General features: G+C 39.5%; 1 protein-coding gene across 7 annotated transcripts in view; it reads right to left on the bottom strand.

The window, feature by feature from the left end:
- Nucleotides 1-14,163, bottom strand: part of DDB2 (damage specific DNA binding protein 2) — a 37,663-nt gene that overhangs the window by 9,223 nt on the left and 14,277 nt on the right. For 4 of the 7 annotated variants that reach the window (XR_012013891.1, XM_072790679.1, XM_072790675.1 and 1 more), the window contains exons 1-3: nt 13,914-14,160; nt 12,633-12,769; nt 12,065-12,256 (exon numbers count right to left, since the gene is read on the bottom strand). The exons of 1 other annotated variant lie outside the window; for it this stretch is intronic. Coding sequence is in view for 5 of the 6 variants with exons in the window: in XM_072790679.1 (XP_072646780.1) it covers nt 12,065-12,256; nt 12,633-12,769; nt 13,914-14,040 (456 nt within the window). In the remaining variant the exon portion in view is untranslated. Of the gene's footprint in view, nt 1-12,064; nt 12,257-12,632; nt 12,770-13,913; nt 14,161-14,163 lie in introns of those variants that run through there. 2 more of the 7 variants (XM_072790676.1, XM_072790677.1) reach the window with 2 other exon arrangements.

Raw genomic sequence — 14,163 nt, 5'->3', positions numbered from 1 at the left:
CGTCACTAATCCTGACATCAGGGAAATGCAAATCAAAACCACAATGAGCCATCACCTTACATTTGTTAGGATGGCTATTATCAAAACAACAAAAGATAACAGGTATTAGCAAGGGTGCGGAGAAAAAGGTACTCTTGTATTCTGTTGATGGAAATGTAAATTGGCAGAGGCACTGTGGAAAACAGTATGGAAGTTCCTTGGAAAATTTAGAAATACCATTTGATTCATTAATCCCACTTCTGGGTATATAGCCAAAGGAAATGAAATGAGCTTCTTAACATGTTATCTTCCCTCCTGTGTTCACTGTAGCTATTCACAATAGCCAAGATAGGAAAACAACCTGTTTGTAGACAGATGAAGGGATAAAGAAAATGTAGTATGTATATATAATAGAATATACTGAACCTTTAGAAAGAAGCAAATCCTGCCATTTGTGACAACCAGGATGAACCAGGAGGATGTTACGCTAAGTGAAATAAGTCAGACACAGAAAGACAAATACTGCATGATCTCACTTATACATGGACTCTACAGACGTGTAACTCATAAAAGCTGAGAGTAGAATGGTGGTTTCCAGGGGCTTGGGGATGGAGGAAATGAGGAGATGTTGGTCAAAGGGACAAAGTGTCAATTATGCAAGATAAATAAGCTCCAGAGATCTAATGTACAGCATGGTGACTTATAGTTAATAAGACTGTATTGTCTATTTGAAATTTACTAAAAGAGTTGATCTTAAGTGTCCCAGAACATATACACAAGGTCATATGTAAAGTGATGAATATAATTAGCTTGACTGTGGTCATCATTTGCAATGCACACATGTTAAAATTCACACTGTATGCTTTAAATATGTACAATTTTTATTTGTCAATTATATCTCAATAAAGCTGGAAAAGAACATACGCATGGTTAAGGATATGGAGAATTTGAAGCCCTCCTATGTTGTTGGCGGGAATGTGAAATGGAGTCGTCATTCTGGAAAATGGTTTGGCAGTTCCTCAAAAACTTAAAATATGTCCCAGCAATTCCACTCCTAGACATACACCCAAGAGAAATGAATATGTCTGTTCACATGAAAACTGGTACACAAATATTCACAGAAGCATCCATAATAAAAGGCTAAAATCAATGCCTCAAAACATCCATCTCAAGAAGTTGTGAAAGTAATAGGAAAAGAAAGTAGGAGGGGGTGCCTGGGTGGCTCAGTCAGTTGAGCATCTGACTCTTGATTTCCTCTGGGGTCAGGATCTCAGGGTTGTGGGATGGAGCCCCATGAAAGGCTCTGAACTCAGTGTAGAGTCTGCTTGTCCCTCTCCCTCTGCTCTTCCTCCCACTCTCTTTCCTCTAAAATGAATAAATAAAATCTTAAAAACAGAAAGTAGGAGAAAAAAGAAATTAATGAAACAAAACAAATATACTGTGAGAGAATTAACAAACAAAAGTTGGGGGGTGCTTGGCTGGCTCTATCAGTAGAGTACATGACTCTTGATCTCAGGGTCAGGGTTCAAGCCCTACATTGGGCATGGAGCCTACTTTAAAAATAATTGTTGGTTCAATAAGAAGACTAATAAGATTGATAAATCCCTGGTGAGACTGACCAAACGGAAGTCACGAATTACTAATGTAATAGATAAAAAAAAAGGACATCAATATAAATCCTAAACATTTTAAACAGTTATAAAAGGTTATAATAAGCAATCTTACACCAATAAGTTTGAAAACTTAGATGAAATGGGCAAATTTCTTAGATAAATACAAACTTGCCAAACTGACAGAAGATGAAAGAGAAAATTTGGGATAGTCTGACATCTATAACAACATTGTATTCACAACTAAAGACTTTCTTGCAAAGTAAATTCCAGATCCTGGTAGATCCATTGCTGAATATACTAAACATTTAAGGAAGAAATATTATCAGTCTTTTTTTTAAATTTTGTTTTCCAACTATTTCAAATTCTTAGAAAAGTTGCAAAAATTGCACAAAGAACTGCATTTCTGAAAAAAAGAAAAACAAACTGCTTTTCTAAAATCATTTGATAATAAATTGCCTACATAATATCCCATCACCCTCAAATACTCTACTGTGTATTTCCTACAAGAACATTCTCCTATGTAACCACAGTAAGACCATCAAAACTTAGGGGTATCTAAAGTAGTTCAAATTCATAGAAACAGAAAGTGTAATTGTGGTTGCCAAGCGCTGAGGGTAGGGGAAAAAAAGGAACTTATTCAGTGGGTATACAGTTTCAGCTTTACATGAAGAAAAAGTTCTACAGTTCTGCTATACAATAATATGAATATGGTTAACACTACTGTATACTTAATAATGGTTCAGTGTTGTGCTTTTACAAGTTTTTTTTTCTAAGATTTTATTTATTTATTCATGAGAGAGAGAGAGAGAGGCAGAGACATAGGCAGAGGGAGAAGCAGGCTCCATGCAGGGAGCTTGATGTGGGACTCGATCCTGGGTCTTCAGGATCAGGCCCTGGGCTGAAGGCGAAGCAATATTACTTGCTAGAGATATAACTGGAAAGGTTAAAAAAAGGGTGTGTGTGTGGGGGGAAATTTAAATGAAAAATGTGAATATAATAAGTTAAAACAAACATACAAAATCAATCAATGTAGGTGCCTGGGTGGCTCAGTTGGTTAAGCAGCTTTCAGCTCAGGTCATGATCTCAGGGTCATGGGATCAAGCCTTGTGGCAGGCTCCCTGCTCGGTGGGGAATCAGCTTTTCCCTCTCCCTTAGCCCCTCCTGACTGCTCATGCTCTCTCTCAATAAATAAAATCTTAAAAAAAAAAAATCAGTGTAGCTTATCACATTAGCAGAATAAAGGGGAAACATCATATACTGATCTCAAGAGATACAAAAAAGTATTTGATGAAATTCCATTATCATTCATGATAAGAACTTTTGGTAATTTATTTTATTTAGAAGTAAAAGGAGAACTTCCAGAGTCTGATAAAGGATATTCAAAAACAGACAAGGTTTAAAATATAAACAAGCTCCCGTGTATATACCCAAAAGAAGTTTCAAACAAAAACTTGTGCATGAACATTCACAGCAGCTGTATTCATAACAGCAAAAGGTGAAAACAACCCAAACACCCATCAACAAATGAATGGATAAAGAAAATATGGCATAGCCATATGATGGATTGTCATTAAGCCATAAAAAGGAATGAAGAACTGTTACATGCTACAAGGATGAAACTTGAAGACATTATGCTAAACGAAAGGAGTCAAACCCAAAAGGACAAATATTGTGTGATTCCATTTAGAGAACATACTTAGAAATAATCAAATTCATAGAGACAGAAAGCAGGTTAGTGGCTCTAGGGGAAGGTAATAGAAAGTTACTGATTAATGGATACAGAGTTTTATTTTGGGGTGATGAAAAAGTTTTGCAGATGGTTGGTGGTGATAGTAGCAGAACAATGTGAATGTTCTTAATTGTACACTTAAAATGGCTATGATGGGAGGCTGGCTGGCTGGCTGGCTGAGTTGGAAGAGCATGTGATTTTTCTTTTTTTTTTAGAGCATGTGATTATTGATCTTGGGGTTGTGGGTTCAGTTGTGTGTAGAGATTACTAAAACAACATAAAAAACCCTTAAAATTGGTTAAAATGGTAAATTATATGTTATATGCATTTTACCACAATAAAAAGTAGACAAAATCATACTTAGTGGTAAAATATAAGCCTACTATGATCAAGAACAAGACAAACATGTCTGCTGTCGTCAGTATTCAACAATGCACTAGAGGTCTTTGCCAATGGAATAAGGTAAAAAAAGAAGTATCAGAATAGTAAAGAGAGAAATCAAACACTCATTATTTGTAGATGGCAAGATTGTGTAGGAAAAAAATTTAAATCCTCAGATAAACTATCAAAATTAATAGGTGTGGATTTCTGCTTTCAACCAAGATGGAGCATCAGAAAACAAATATATCGTCCTGCCTTAGACAACTACAAAAAATGGACCAGATACATGAAATAAGTTCTCAGACATTGGACAACAGGCAGCACAAAACATGAGGGAAAGAAGGGAGGTAGCCCTGCAATTGCCCCAGCTTAACTGCTTGGAGAGAGTACTCAGGCTGCAAGACAGGGAGGAACCACACGGCCTAGCAATCTCACTGAGCTGAGGAGACACAGTTTTAGGAAAACCAACATAATAAGAATTTGTGGGCAAAAGGCTCACACAGAAGGAACATCCTGGAGAGTTTCACAAGGGTCCCCTCAAGTTTTTGGGAAGCATTAATGTATAAACATGTCTGAGGAAACTACCCAAGACTGGGAGAGGGGGCAAGGAGAAACACCCATAAATAAGTAGGGGAGAAATCCTCAAAACAATCTGTATTCTGACCATCCAGAAAGAAAATATTTTATATGCAAAACATCAAGTCTTCAGAAGGGTATTGCCTCAGGGTGAGAACAATTTAATATCTATTGGCTGCCTTAAACCCATGCTAACTGGGATAGATTGAATAATGGTCCCCAAAATATCCATGCCCTAGTCCTTGGATCCTGTGAATAATATGCTAGATGACAAAAGGGACTTTGCATATGTAGTTAAGGATCTTGAGATGGGAAGATTATCTTGGATTACCTGGGTGGGACCGATATAATCAAAATCAAAATGGTCTTTATAAGAGGAACACAGGAGGAGTCAGAGTCAGAAAGGAAGGCAATGTGATGACAGAAGTAGAAATTGGAGTGATGCACTTTGAAGATAGAAAAAGCAGCCATAGCCCAGGAATTTAGATGGCCATAAGAAGCTGAAAAAAGTAATTCTCCCTTCAGAAACTTGAGAAAGAACCAGACCTGCCAACACTTAGTCCTGAGTCCAGAAAAAATGATTTCAGACTTCTGACCTCCAGATCTCCAGAACTATAAGAGAATAAAATTGCGTTGTTTTAAGACACCAAGTCTGTAGTAATTTGTTATAGAGGCAATAGGAAGCTAATATAGTAACTATATTAATGAAGCTTAAAAGCAAGCCAGAAAGTATCAAACTGATTATAAGTTAACTGTGTCCCAGAACAAAGACCAACAATATTTAAAAGAATATAACATAATCCAACATCCAAAAACATAAAATTCACAATGTCTGGCATCCAAGGAGAAATTACCAGGCATGCAAAGAAGCAGAAAAATAGAACTCATAACCAGAAGAAAACTAAATGGATAGAAACACCCTCAGGAGTGACATAGAGGGCAGCCTGTGTGGCTCAGTGGTTTAGCACTGCCTTCAGCCCAGGGCGTGATCCTGGGGACCCGGGATCGAGTCCCATGTTGTGTTCCCTGCATGGAGCCTGCTTCTCCCTCTGCCTGTGTCTCTGCCTCTCTCTCTCTTTCTGTCTCTCATGAATAAAGAAATAAAATCTTAAAAAAAAAAAAAAAGGAGAGACATAGATGAGGGGCACCTGGGTGGCTCAGTTGGTTGGGTGTCTGGCTTTGGCTCAGATCATGATCTCAGGGTCCTGGGATTGAGCCCTGAATCAACTCCCTGCTCCTCCCTCTCGCTATCTGCCCCTCCCCCTGCTGGTACACAGTCTTTCTAATAAATAAAATCTTTTAAAAAGGTGTCATAGATGATAGAATTAGCAAAAACATTAAAACAACTATTATGCACATACTCTGTGTATGGTCAAGAAAGTAGAGGAAGTGGTGAACATGAAAAAATAAATGGAAGATCTTGAAAAAGGCCCAAAATCAAACTTCTAGAGACTATATATGGTATCTGAAAAGAAAAATACATCTAATACATATTAGGTAATGCAGAAGATCAGTGAATATGAGACATAGCAATAGAAGCTATGCAAAATAAAATGGGGGGATTAAAAAATGAACAGTTTACCAATGACCTGTACGACAATATCTAGTAGCCTAACATATATATAATTGCAGTCCTGGAAAAGAAAAGAGGAGGGGAACTATTTGAGTAAATGATGCCTAAGATTTTCCAAATTTTATGACAAACCCACAGATCCAAGAGGTACAATGAACCCCAAAGGGGAGAAACATATAGAGAAACACACCAGACAAATCACAATCATTTTTAAAGCAGCCAGAAGAAAAAGAAAGAAAGCAGAAAGAAGAAGAAAAAAGGAAAATCATGTTAAGAGGAACATAAAAATGAAAGAAGAGGGGTGCCTGGGTGATTCAGTCAGTTAAACATCTGCCTTTGGCTCAGGTCATGATCCCAGGGTCCTGGGATCAAGCCCTATATTGGGCTCCCTGCTCGCAAGGGAGTCTACTGCTTTTCCTCTCCCTTTGCCCCTCCCCCTGCTCATGCTCTCTCACTCTCTCAAATAAAAAAAAAATCTTTAAAAAAATGGATGAGATTAGACTTTGCATCAGAAATCATCTCTAAAGTAGTAAAAACAAGAAAAAAAAAAGCTTGTGAACCTAGAATTCTATACCCAGCAAAAATATCTTCTCCAAAAAAGACAAACAAAAGGAAAAAAAAATTTATCACCAACCAACCTACATTATAAAAAATATCACTGGAAATGGCAAATACGTAAGTATTAAAGTTTTCTTCTCATTTAAAGAAATCCTTAAAAGATACCTACCCTGTACCCCAGTCATTCCACAATTAAGTTCTTAGTCAAGAAAAATGAAAACAAAACAAAAATCAATTAATTAATTAAAAAAAGAAAAATGAAAACATACATCTGCACAAAGCCTTGTACATAAATGTTTATAACAGTTTTATTTTTATTTGGAAAAAAATCCAAATATCCTTCAGTAGATGAACAGATAAATTGTGGTACATTGATATAATGGAACACTACTAAGAAAGAAAAAAAATCCTACTGATACATGTAAAAATGTAGAAGAATCTCAAATAATTATACTGACTGAAAGCTAGAAAAAATTATGTATTATATTATTTATATAAAAGTCTAGAAAATGCAAATTAACCAATAGGGATAGAAAGTAGATCAATGGTTTTCAGAGGTAGGGAGGGGTGGATTACAAAGAGGTATGAGGAAACTCTGGGGATGAAGGATATGTTCATTATTTTAATTGTGGTGATGTTTCACAGTTGTATATATATGTCAAAGGTCACCAAATTGTACACTTTAAATATGTGTAGTTTATCATATATCAATTATATCTCAATAAATATCTAAGAAAAAACAAAACCAAAAAGATAACAGACTATATAAACAAAAATATTAATGTATTGGGTTTCTAATATATGTAGAAGTAAAATGTAGGACAAGAAGAGAATAGAGAAAATGGAAGTAAATATATAGTTGTAAAATTCTTACAATATATGTGATGCGGTATAATGTTATTTGAAGGTTCACTCTGATGAGTTAGAAAAGTATATCATAGACCCAAGACCAAACACTAAAAAAGAGAAAAGGAAAGGGAAGTATAACTATTAATCCAATAGTGAAGATAAAATGGAATCATATAAAGTACTCAATGAAAAAGGCGGCAGGAAAAAAAAAGGCGGCAGGAAAGAAAAGAGAAATGGAACAAAGAGACAGGACAAATAGAAATGGCAAGGTGGTAGATTTAAACCCGATCATATTTATAATCATATTAATGTAAATGGTAAAATGCTCCAATTACAAGGCAGAGATTGTCAGGCTGGATATATTTTTTTTAACATGGTCTATAGGAAACCCATTTTATATACAAATGTGCAAATAAATTAAAAATAAAAGGATGGGGGATGGTGACTGGCTGGTTCTGTATAACATGTGCCTCTTGATCTCAGGGTTGTGAGTTCAAGCCCCACACTGGGCACAGAGCTTACTTAAAAAAAAAAAAATAGGGGCACCTGGGTGGCACAGTCTGTTAAAGTGTCTGACTCTTGGTTGTGGCTCAGGTCATGATCTCAGGGTTGTGAGATCGAGCCCTGTGTATGGCTCTGCACTCAGCACAGAGTCTGTTTGTCCTTCTCCCTTTGCTCTTCCCCCACTCCTACTCTCTCTCAAATAAATAGACTCTTTAAAATCATAATCATAATCATAATTAGAAGAAGAAGAAGAAATACTTAGAGGGGAATTTAGAGTATTAAATGATTATATTAGGAAAAGGAAGAAAGATCTCAAATAATGTAAACTTCCATCTGAAGAAACTAGAAAAAGAACAAAATAAAGGTTAAACACACCAAGGAAAAGTATCATAAAAACGTGAAAAGGAAACAGAAAAACAGAGAAACACATTGAAACTAAAAGCAGTTTTTTTGAAAATTTCAATAAAATTGATAAACCTCTAGCAAGATTAATAAGCAGAAAAAAAAAGACTCAAATTACCCATATCAAGAATGTGAAGGGAGGTATCAGTAAAGATCGTGTAGACATTAAGAGGATAGTAAGGAATTACCACTAACAAATTCATGTCACTAAATTCAACAGGTAAAATGAACAAATTCCTTGCAAGACAAACCAAGCTTGTTCAAAAGAAAAAGAGATTCTAAACTGTCCCATAGCTATGAAAGATATTGAATATATAGTTAACAACTTCCCAATGAAGAAAACTCAGTTCTAAAAATACTACAAAACTTTTCAGGAAGAGATAGTATCAATTCTACACAAACAATTCCAGAAAATACAAGAGGCAGGAACACTTCCTAACTCTTTTAGTGAAGTCTGCATTACTCTGATACCAAAGGCATTACAGAAAACAAAAGGGAACTACAGGATATTCTTAGTGGTTATCGGTATATGATTGATTGATTGATTTGATTGATTTTTAAAGATTTTATTCATTTATTCATGAGAGACACAGAGAGAGGCAGAGACATAGGCAGAGGGAGGAGAAGCGGGGTCCATGCAGGAGCCTGACTTGGGACTCGATCCTAGAACTCCGGGACCACATCCGGAGCCAAAGGCAGACACCCAACCACTGAGCCACCCAGGCGTCCCTCTGATATATGATTTAAACTAGACTATCTGATATAATAAGTAAAATATGACACATTCTAGGGTAGAATATTTATGTAATAATTAAGTAGAAGTATGGGTGTGAACAATAGTGTATACCCACAGAAAAAGATGCCCCAAGCAGAGATTTCAAATAGTATTTATTCCTTATGTTTTTCTCTGCATTATTTGAAATTCTTACAAGCACGGATTATTTAATAGTAAGAGTAAAATCAAGTTATCTTCACATTGAAAATGTCATATGTGTTTCCTTGCCAAGGGCCTGAAAGATGTAAAGATCATAGCCAACGTTGGAGGGCTAAAGAAGTAACAAAATGAGGGATGCCTGGCTGGCTTAGTCAGTGGAGGATGCAACTCTTGATTTGGGGGCTGTGAGTTCAGGCCCCAAACTGGGTGTGGAGCCTACTTAAAATAAAAAAACAAAACAAAAAAACAAAACAAAACAAAACAAAAAACAAAAAAACCTCCACCTTTTTTAATTAAAAAAAAAAAAAAAAGATGTAACAAAATGAAGCACTGCTGTTTTTTCAGTTCCTGTTCTCGAATAGACTTTTTGTCAGTATCTGGGAGTAAAAACAGACAGCTCTCCAGGCCACCATACCCTTCTTCTACTCCAGTCTAGCCTCTTGCTAGCCACCAAGTTCAGATGCCCAGACTGATCTCCATGATGCTATGAGGAAATGTCACTTAAGTGCACATTATAATGAAGAGTGATGTAGAACAAAAGCAGCCTCAGCCTGGCACAAGTTTAAAGCAGATGTCACTCCTCTTTTGGTCAGGAGGCTCTTCCCCTAGGACACCCTTAGGCTATTTCTTAAATTTTTCTATTCCCATGTCCTAGATTCCCAGAGGAAAAAAAATTCCAAAAAACAAAAAAACAAATCTCTTCCTGTCTGAGCTCTGGGTTTTGACTTCAATTTAAAACTACCCCTTCTGCTGGTCACCTGTTTCACCAGCTGGGCAGGAAGCCGAGCTCTGTCCACAGCATTTCTCTGGCTGCCTTTCTTCTGGCTTCAGGGACCTTTTTCTTGAATACCCATGTCATCCCAAGCCTGTTTAACCTGGCTTTTTCTGATGGGCTGCTTTAAAGAGACACTGTAGAGGGATCCCTGGGTGGCGCAGTGGTTTAGTGCCTGCCTTTGGCCCAGGGCACGATCCTGGAGACCCAGGATCGAATCCCATGTCGGGCTCCCGGTGCATGGAGCCTGCTTCTCCCTCTGCCTATGTCTCTGCCTCTCTCTTTCTCTCTCTCTGTGTGTGTGACTATCATAAAAAAAAAAAAAGAGAGAGAGAGAGAGAGAGACACTGTAGAAAACTCTTCCTGGGTTCACCCATGGACTCATCTATCTCCTTTGTTCCATTTCTGGGTATATGCCCCAAAGAACTGAAAGCGGGGACTTGAAGAGATATTTGTACATCTATGCCCACAGCAGCATTGATCACAAGAGCCAAAAGGTGGAAGCAACCCAAGAGTCCATCAGCAGATGAGTGGATAAGCAAAATGTGGTATCTACATCGAGTGGGGTATTATTCAGCCTTAAAAAGGAAATTCTGACACCTGCTAGAATACAGTTGAAGCTAGAGGACATTATGCAAAGTGGAATAAGCCAAAGGTTAAATATCGTATGATTCTACTTACATAAGATACTCATCAGAGTGTCCAAATCATAAAGACATAGAGTAGAATGGTGGTGGCCATGGATGGGGAGAGGGAGGAACAGGGGTTAGTGTTTAGTGGGTATAGAGTTTCCCTTCTGCAAGATGAAATTCTGGAGACTAGCTACACAAGAATTCCAATGTTCTTAATGCTGCTGAACTGCACACTTAAAAATGGTTAAGATGATACATTTTAGGTGTATTTCATCATAATCTTTAAAAATCAGAACATTTCATATAAAAAAAAAATCAGGATTTCAGGCTTCATTTGAACAAATCCGGATCTGATACCATCATGGGACCTAGATTCCTGCATGTCAACCATCTCCAGTTTACCACTGACCCCACCCCAAGCATTCTTTTTCCTGTTTGGCTTCTTAAGCACGTGAGTTTGTGGCTTCTGCTCTAAAGCCAGAGGGCTGTTTTTTCCAGAATAGCCCTCCATAGTCAACACCCCCGGCTGTGCAAACTAAGAGTCTTATCTTTCGTGGAAGGACCAACACCATGCCCCTCAGCAACTGATGATAAATACTAATCATCTCTAAAAAACGCTATGCCAACTTTGCCCCAAACACACTCCCCCTTTCCTTTTTCTCTCCATTTCCCTAATTATTGCTCTTCCTCCCTCTCCACTCATCATGAGCCTTCTCTACTCTTAACTCACAAAGAGGTTCTTCCTTCTCTCATGTTCTGTGGCATTTAGCATCCGTGTTGCCAGTTATCTTCTATGTATACATCCCAGTTACACTTGAAGGCTCTCATTCATTCATCAAATACAAAGCAGCTACTCTAGCCCAAACATTGTTCTAGGCACTGAGGATACGGTGGTGAACCAGAAAGATAAGGTCCCTCTTATCATGGACCTTACTTTCCAAAGAGGTTTATATGGGCAAAGACATACAAATAAGCAAAACATTTCAGGTACTGATAAATGCTGTCTCAGGGGGTGGGGTGTGTGTGTGTGTGTGTGTGTGTGTGTCAGGGTGGGGTGGGAGTGAAGCAGGGTAATGGGATAGGGAGTGAATGAATGAAGCAGAGGCTACTTTAGACAGAGTGGTCAGTGAAAGCTGTCTGACAAAGTATACTAAGCCAAGACTGGAATGAAAAGAGGGAGCCAGCCATGAGAAAACCATGGGAAAAAGTACCCCAGTCAAAGAGAATAGCAAGTCCAAAGCCCCAGTTTTAGGAAGAGAAAGAAATAGCTAGTGTGGCTAAAGCATCAGAAGTGAGGAAGACCGTAGTAGAAGACGAGGCCAAGAATAAAGAAGGGGCTCAGATTCTGTTCTATGTGATAACGTACAAGAGGGCGATCAATATTTCACACCTTCTAATGTTTTAAGGGCTGGCCCTCAATGAAGATTTGAGTATTGTTACCATTTACTTGTTTGAAAATACCCAGTTACTTCTGATCCCAATCATCTCCTCGTTACTGGATAACTTTCCACTCCTTCAACAAACACTTCTTCACACTATTGACTGGCACAGGGACTGCTCACCCCTTTAATGAAGGTAGGTTTGTCCTTCATGCCAAAGTTCCAGAGCATGATATCTCCCCCTTTGGAACCCACAGCCAGGGTGCTGGGGTGAGTTGGATGCCATGCCAAGGATGTGGCCCTCCTGTCAAAAGGGGCAGCCTTTTGGAATATCCGGTAAGAAGCCAGAGAATGCAAAAAGGACTGCTGGAGACCCTGACATGGAGAAAAAAAGAATTAAGTTGAATTAAAACCCAAGTCCTGGGTACACTGCCAATCTCTGCCTCCTCCACAGATGAGCTCTAGGGCCAAGTCCTCCCACCAGAGGAAAACTAACTGCCTGGCTCTGCGCATGAAAATATTTGCAACGTGCACAAACTAATCTTGGAAAGCAAGGGGGCAGAGTGCATTCCAGATGAGACCTTTACAGCATAAGACTTCTACCTGGCTGAATGCCCAGTAGGTCAGTCACCAAGGTAGAGGTGATCTGACCACTCTGACAACCCACTGAACCAACCCAGCCTCTAATTTTAGAACATCCCAGTAGTGTTCCAGGCAAACCCTTGAGCACTTCAGCCTGGAAACGCCTCACCTGCTGCAGTGACGGCCAGGCAGCTTTGCCCAGCTTATGGTGGTGGAGCGCCCTGACGATGCTGCTGCATGATGGCGGGACCTGCAGGCTAGCCAACCCCGCCCAAAGGCAGCCTGAGTCAAATCTTCTGCTAGAACCTGCCAAGCAGAACAGACACATATTTTCCTCTCCATTCTCACGCACGGAAGAGTTTCCTGCTGAAATCTCAGAAAGAAAGCCTTGTTTTTTCATTCGGCACAGCCAATCTCTCCCATCACCTAAGGCCTTTCTGTGGTCTGCTCAGTCTCATCCGGCACAAGAAATAAATAAGGAGTAGGGATTCAGCCCCTTGCCCCAAACACTCCCCAAAATAGTAATTCTGAAGCGAAACTAAATAAAAAACGATATGAAACCAAACCCTTGCAGGGTTGCTGCGCATTGAGCTAAAGAAACACACAAGAATAAAGTTTATGAAGAACTCTTCCCAGTGGGTCGGAAAACTCATACTAGGGTTGAGTGACAATTTTAAAATCCCATATAAGGCACAATGAAAGGATTTTAGGATAGCACAGAAGCGACCGGGGGGGGGGGGGGAAGAAGTAACATTAAATCCTATACTAAAATAATGTAGAGGTGACCCATTATTGGCCCCAAGTCCAATCAGTTTTGGAAACCAGCAGATCCAGAGGGTCTGGCATGGCTTGAAGTTAACTAAGCTACTGTTGGGGAGGTAAATTCACTTAGAATAGTAATAAAGATGTATTTGAGGACCTAGTCTCTAGGAATCTGGCCTCTTGACAACCAACTCCTTCTTCTTATGGACAAAACCCACTTCACCAACAACCCCCCGCTGGTCTTCGGTGTTGCCTCACACTCCTTTAGCCCCAGGTTCAAGCCCCAATAAACCTCAGAGAATGAGTTTCCTAAGGAAATTGCGGGTTCTTACAGCGGAAACCAAGGACACACAGCTAGCAACCATGACTATCGAAATTCAGCACACACACCACTAGGCAAAGTAGGATTATTTTAAGCAGTTCTCAGTGTACAGAAATCCTGGTACAAACAAGGAATTTGAAGGTCCGTTGTGTCTTATGTAATGGAGCTCATCTGCCTCTTCCCGGCACCTGAGGGGGGTTAAGCCCAAGCTCTATGATGTGAAAGGACCTGCAGAAAAATGTACAGCTCGAGGCATCCGAAGTTTGGGAGAGCCTCGGGAAACCAGCAGCACCCATCCCCCACTCCAGCCTCCTGCGTGAGAACCCCAAAAGGCGGAATTATTAAAGCAGCAGGCGCAGGCAGTACCGGGGCCCTTCACACAGAGCTTCTTGGCCTCGGGCTCCAGCTCCCGGGGGCTTCTGCTCCTCTTGCTCTTGGGGCGCACAGCCACCTCGGGGGGCTTCTGGGTTTCTGGGCGTTTCCTGGGAGCCATCGCGTCCTCCGTGCGAAAGGGTACTATGCCCTATGCCGAGACCGTGGAGGGAAGATTGTGAAGCCTCTGGGGAGAAACAAGGCGGGGACCGGGGAACTACGCCAACTTCCCGCCAAACAGCCT

This window comes from Canis lupus, chromosome 21 (assembly GCF_048164855.1).
Source record: "Canis lupus baileyi chromosome 21, mCanLup2.hap1, whole genome shotgun sequence".
Taxonomy (NCBI): domain Eukaryota; kingdom Metazoa; phylum Chordata; class Mammalia; order Carnivora; family Canidae; genus Canis; species Canis lupus.
This window is presented reverse-complemented; position numbering and strand designations above follow the sequence as displayed.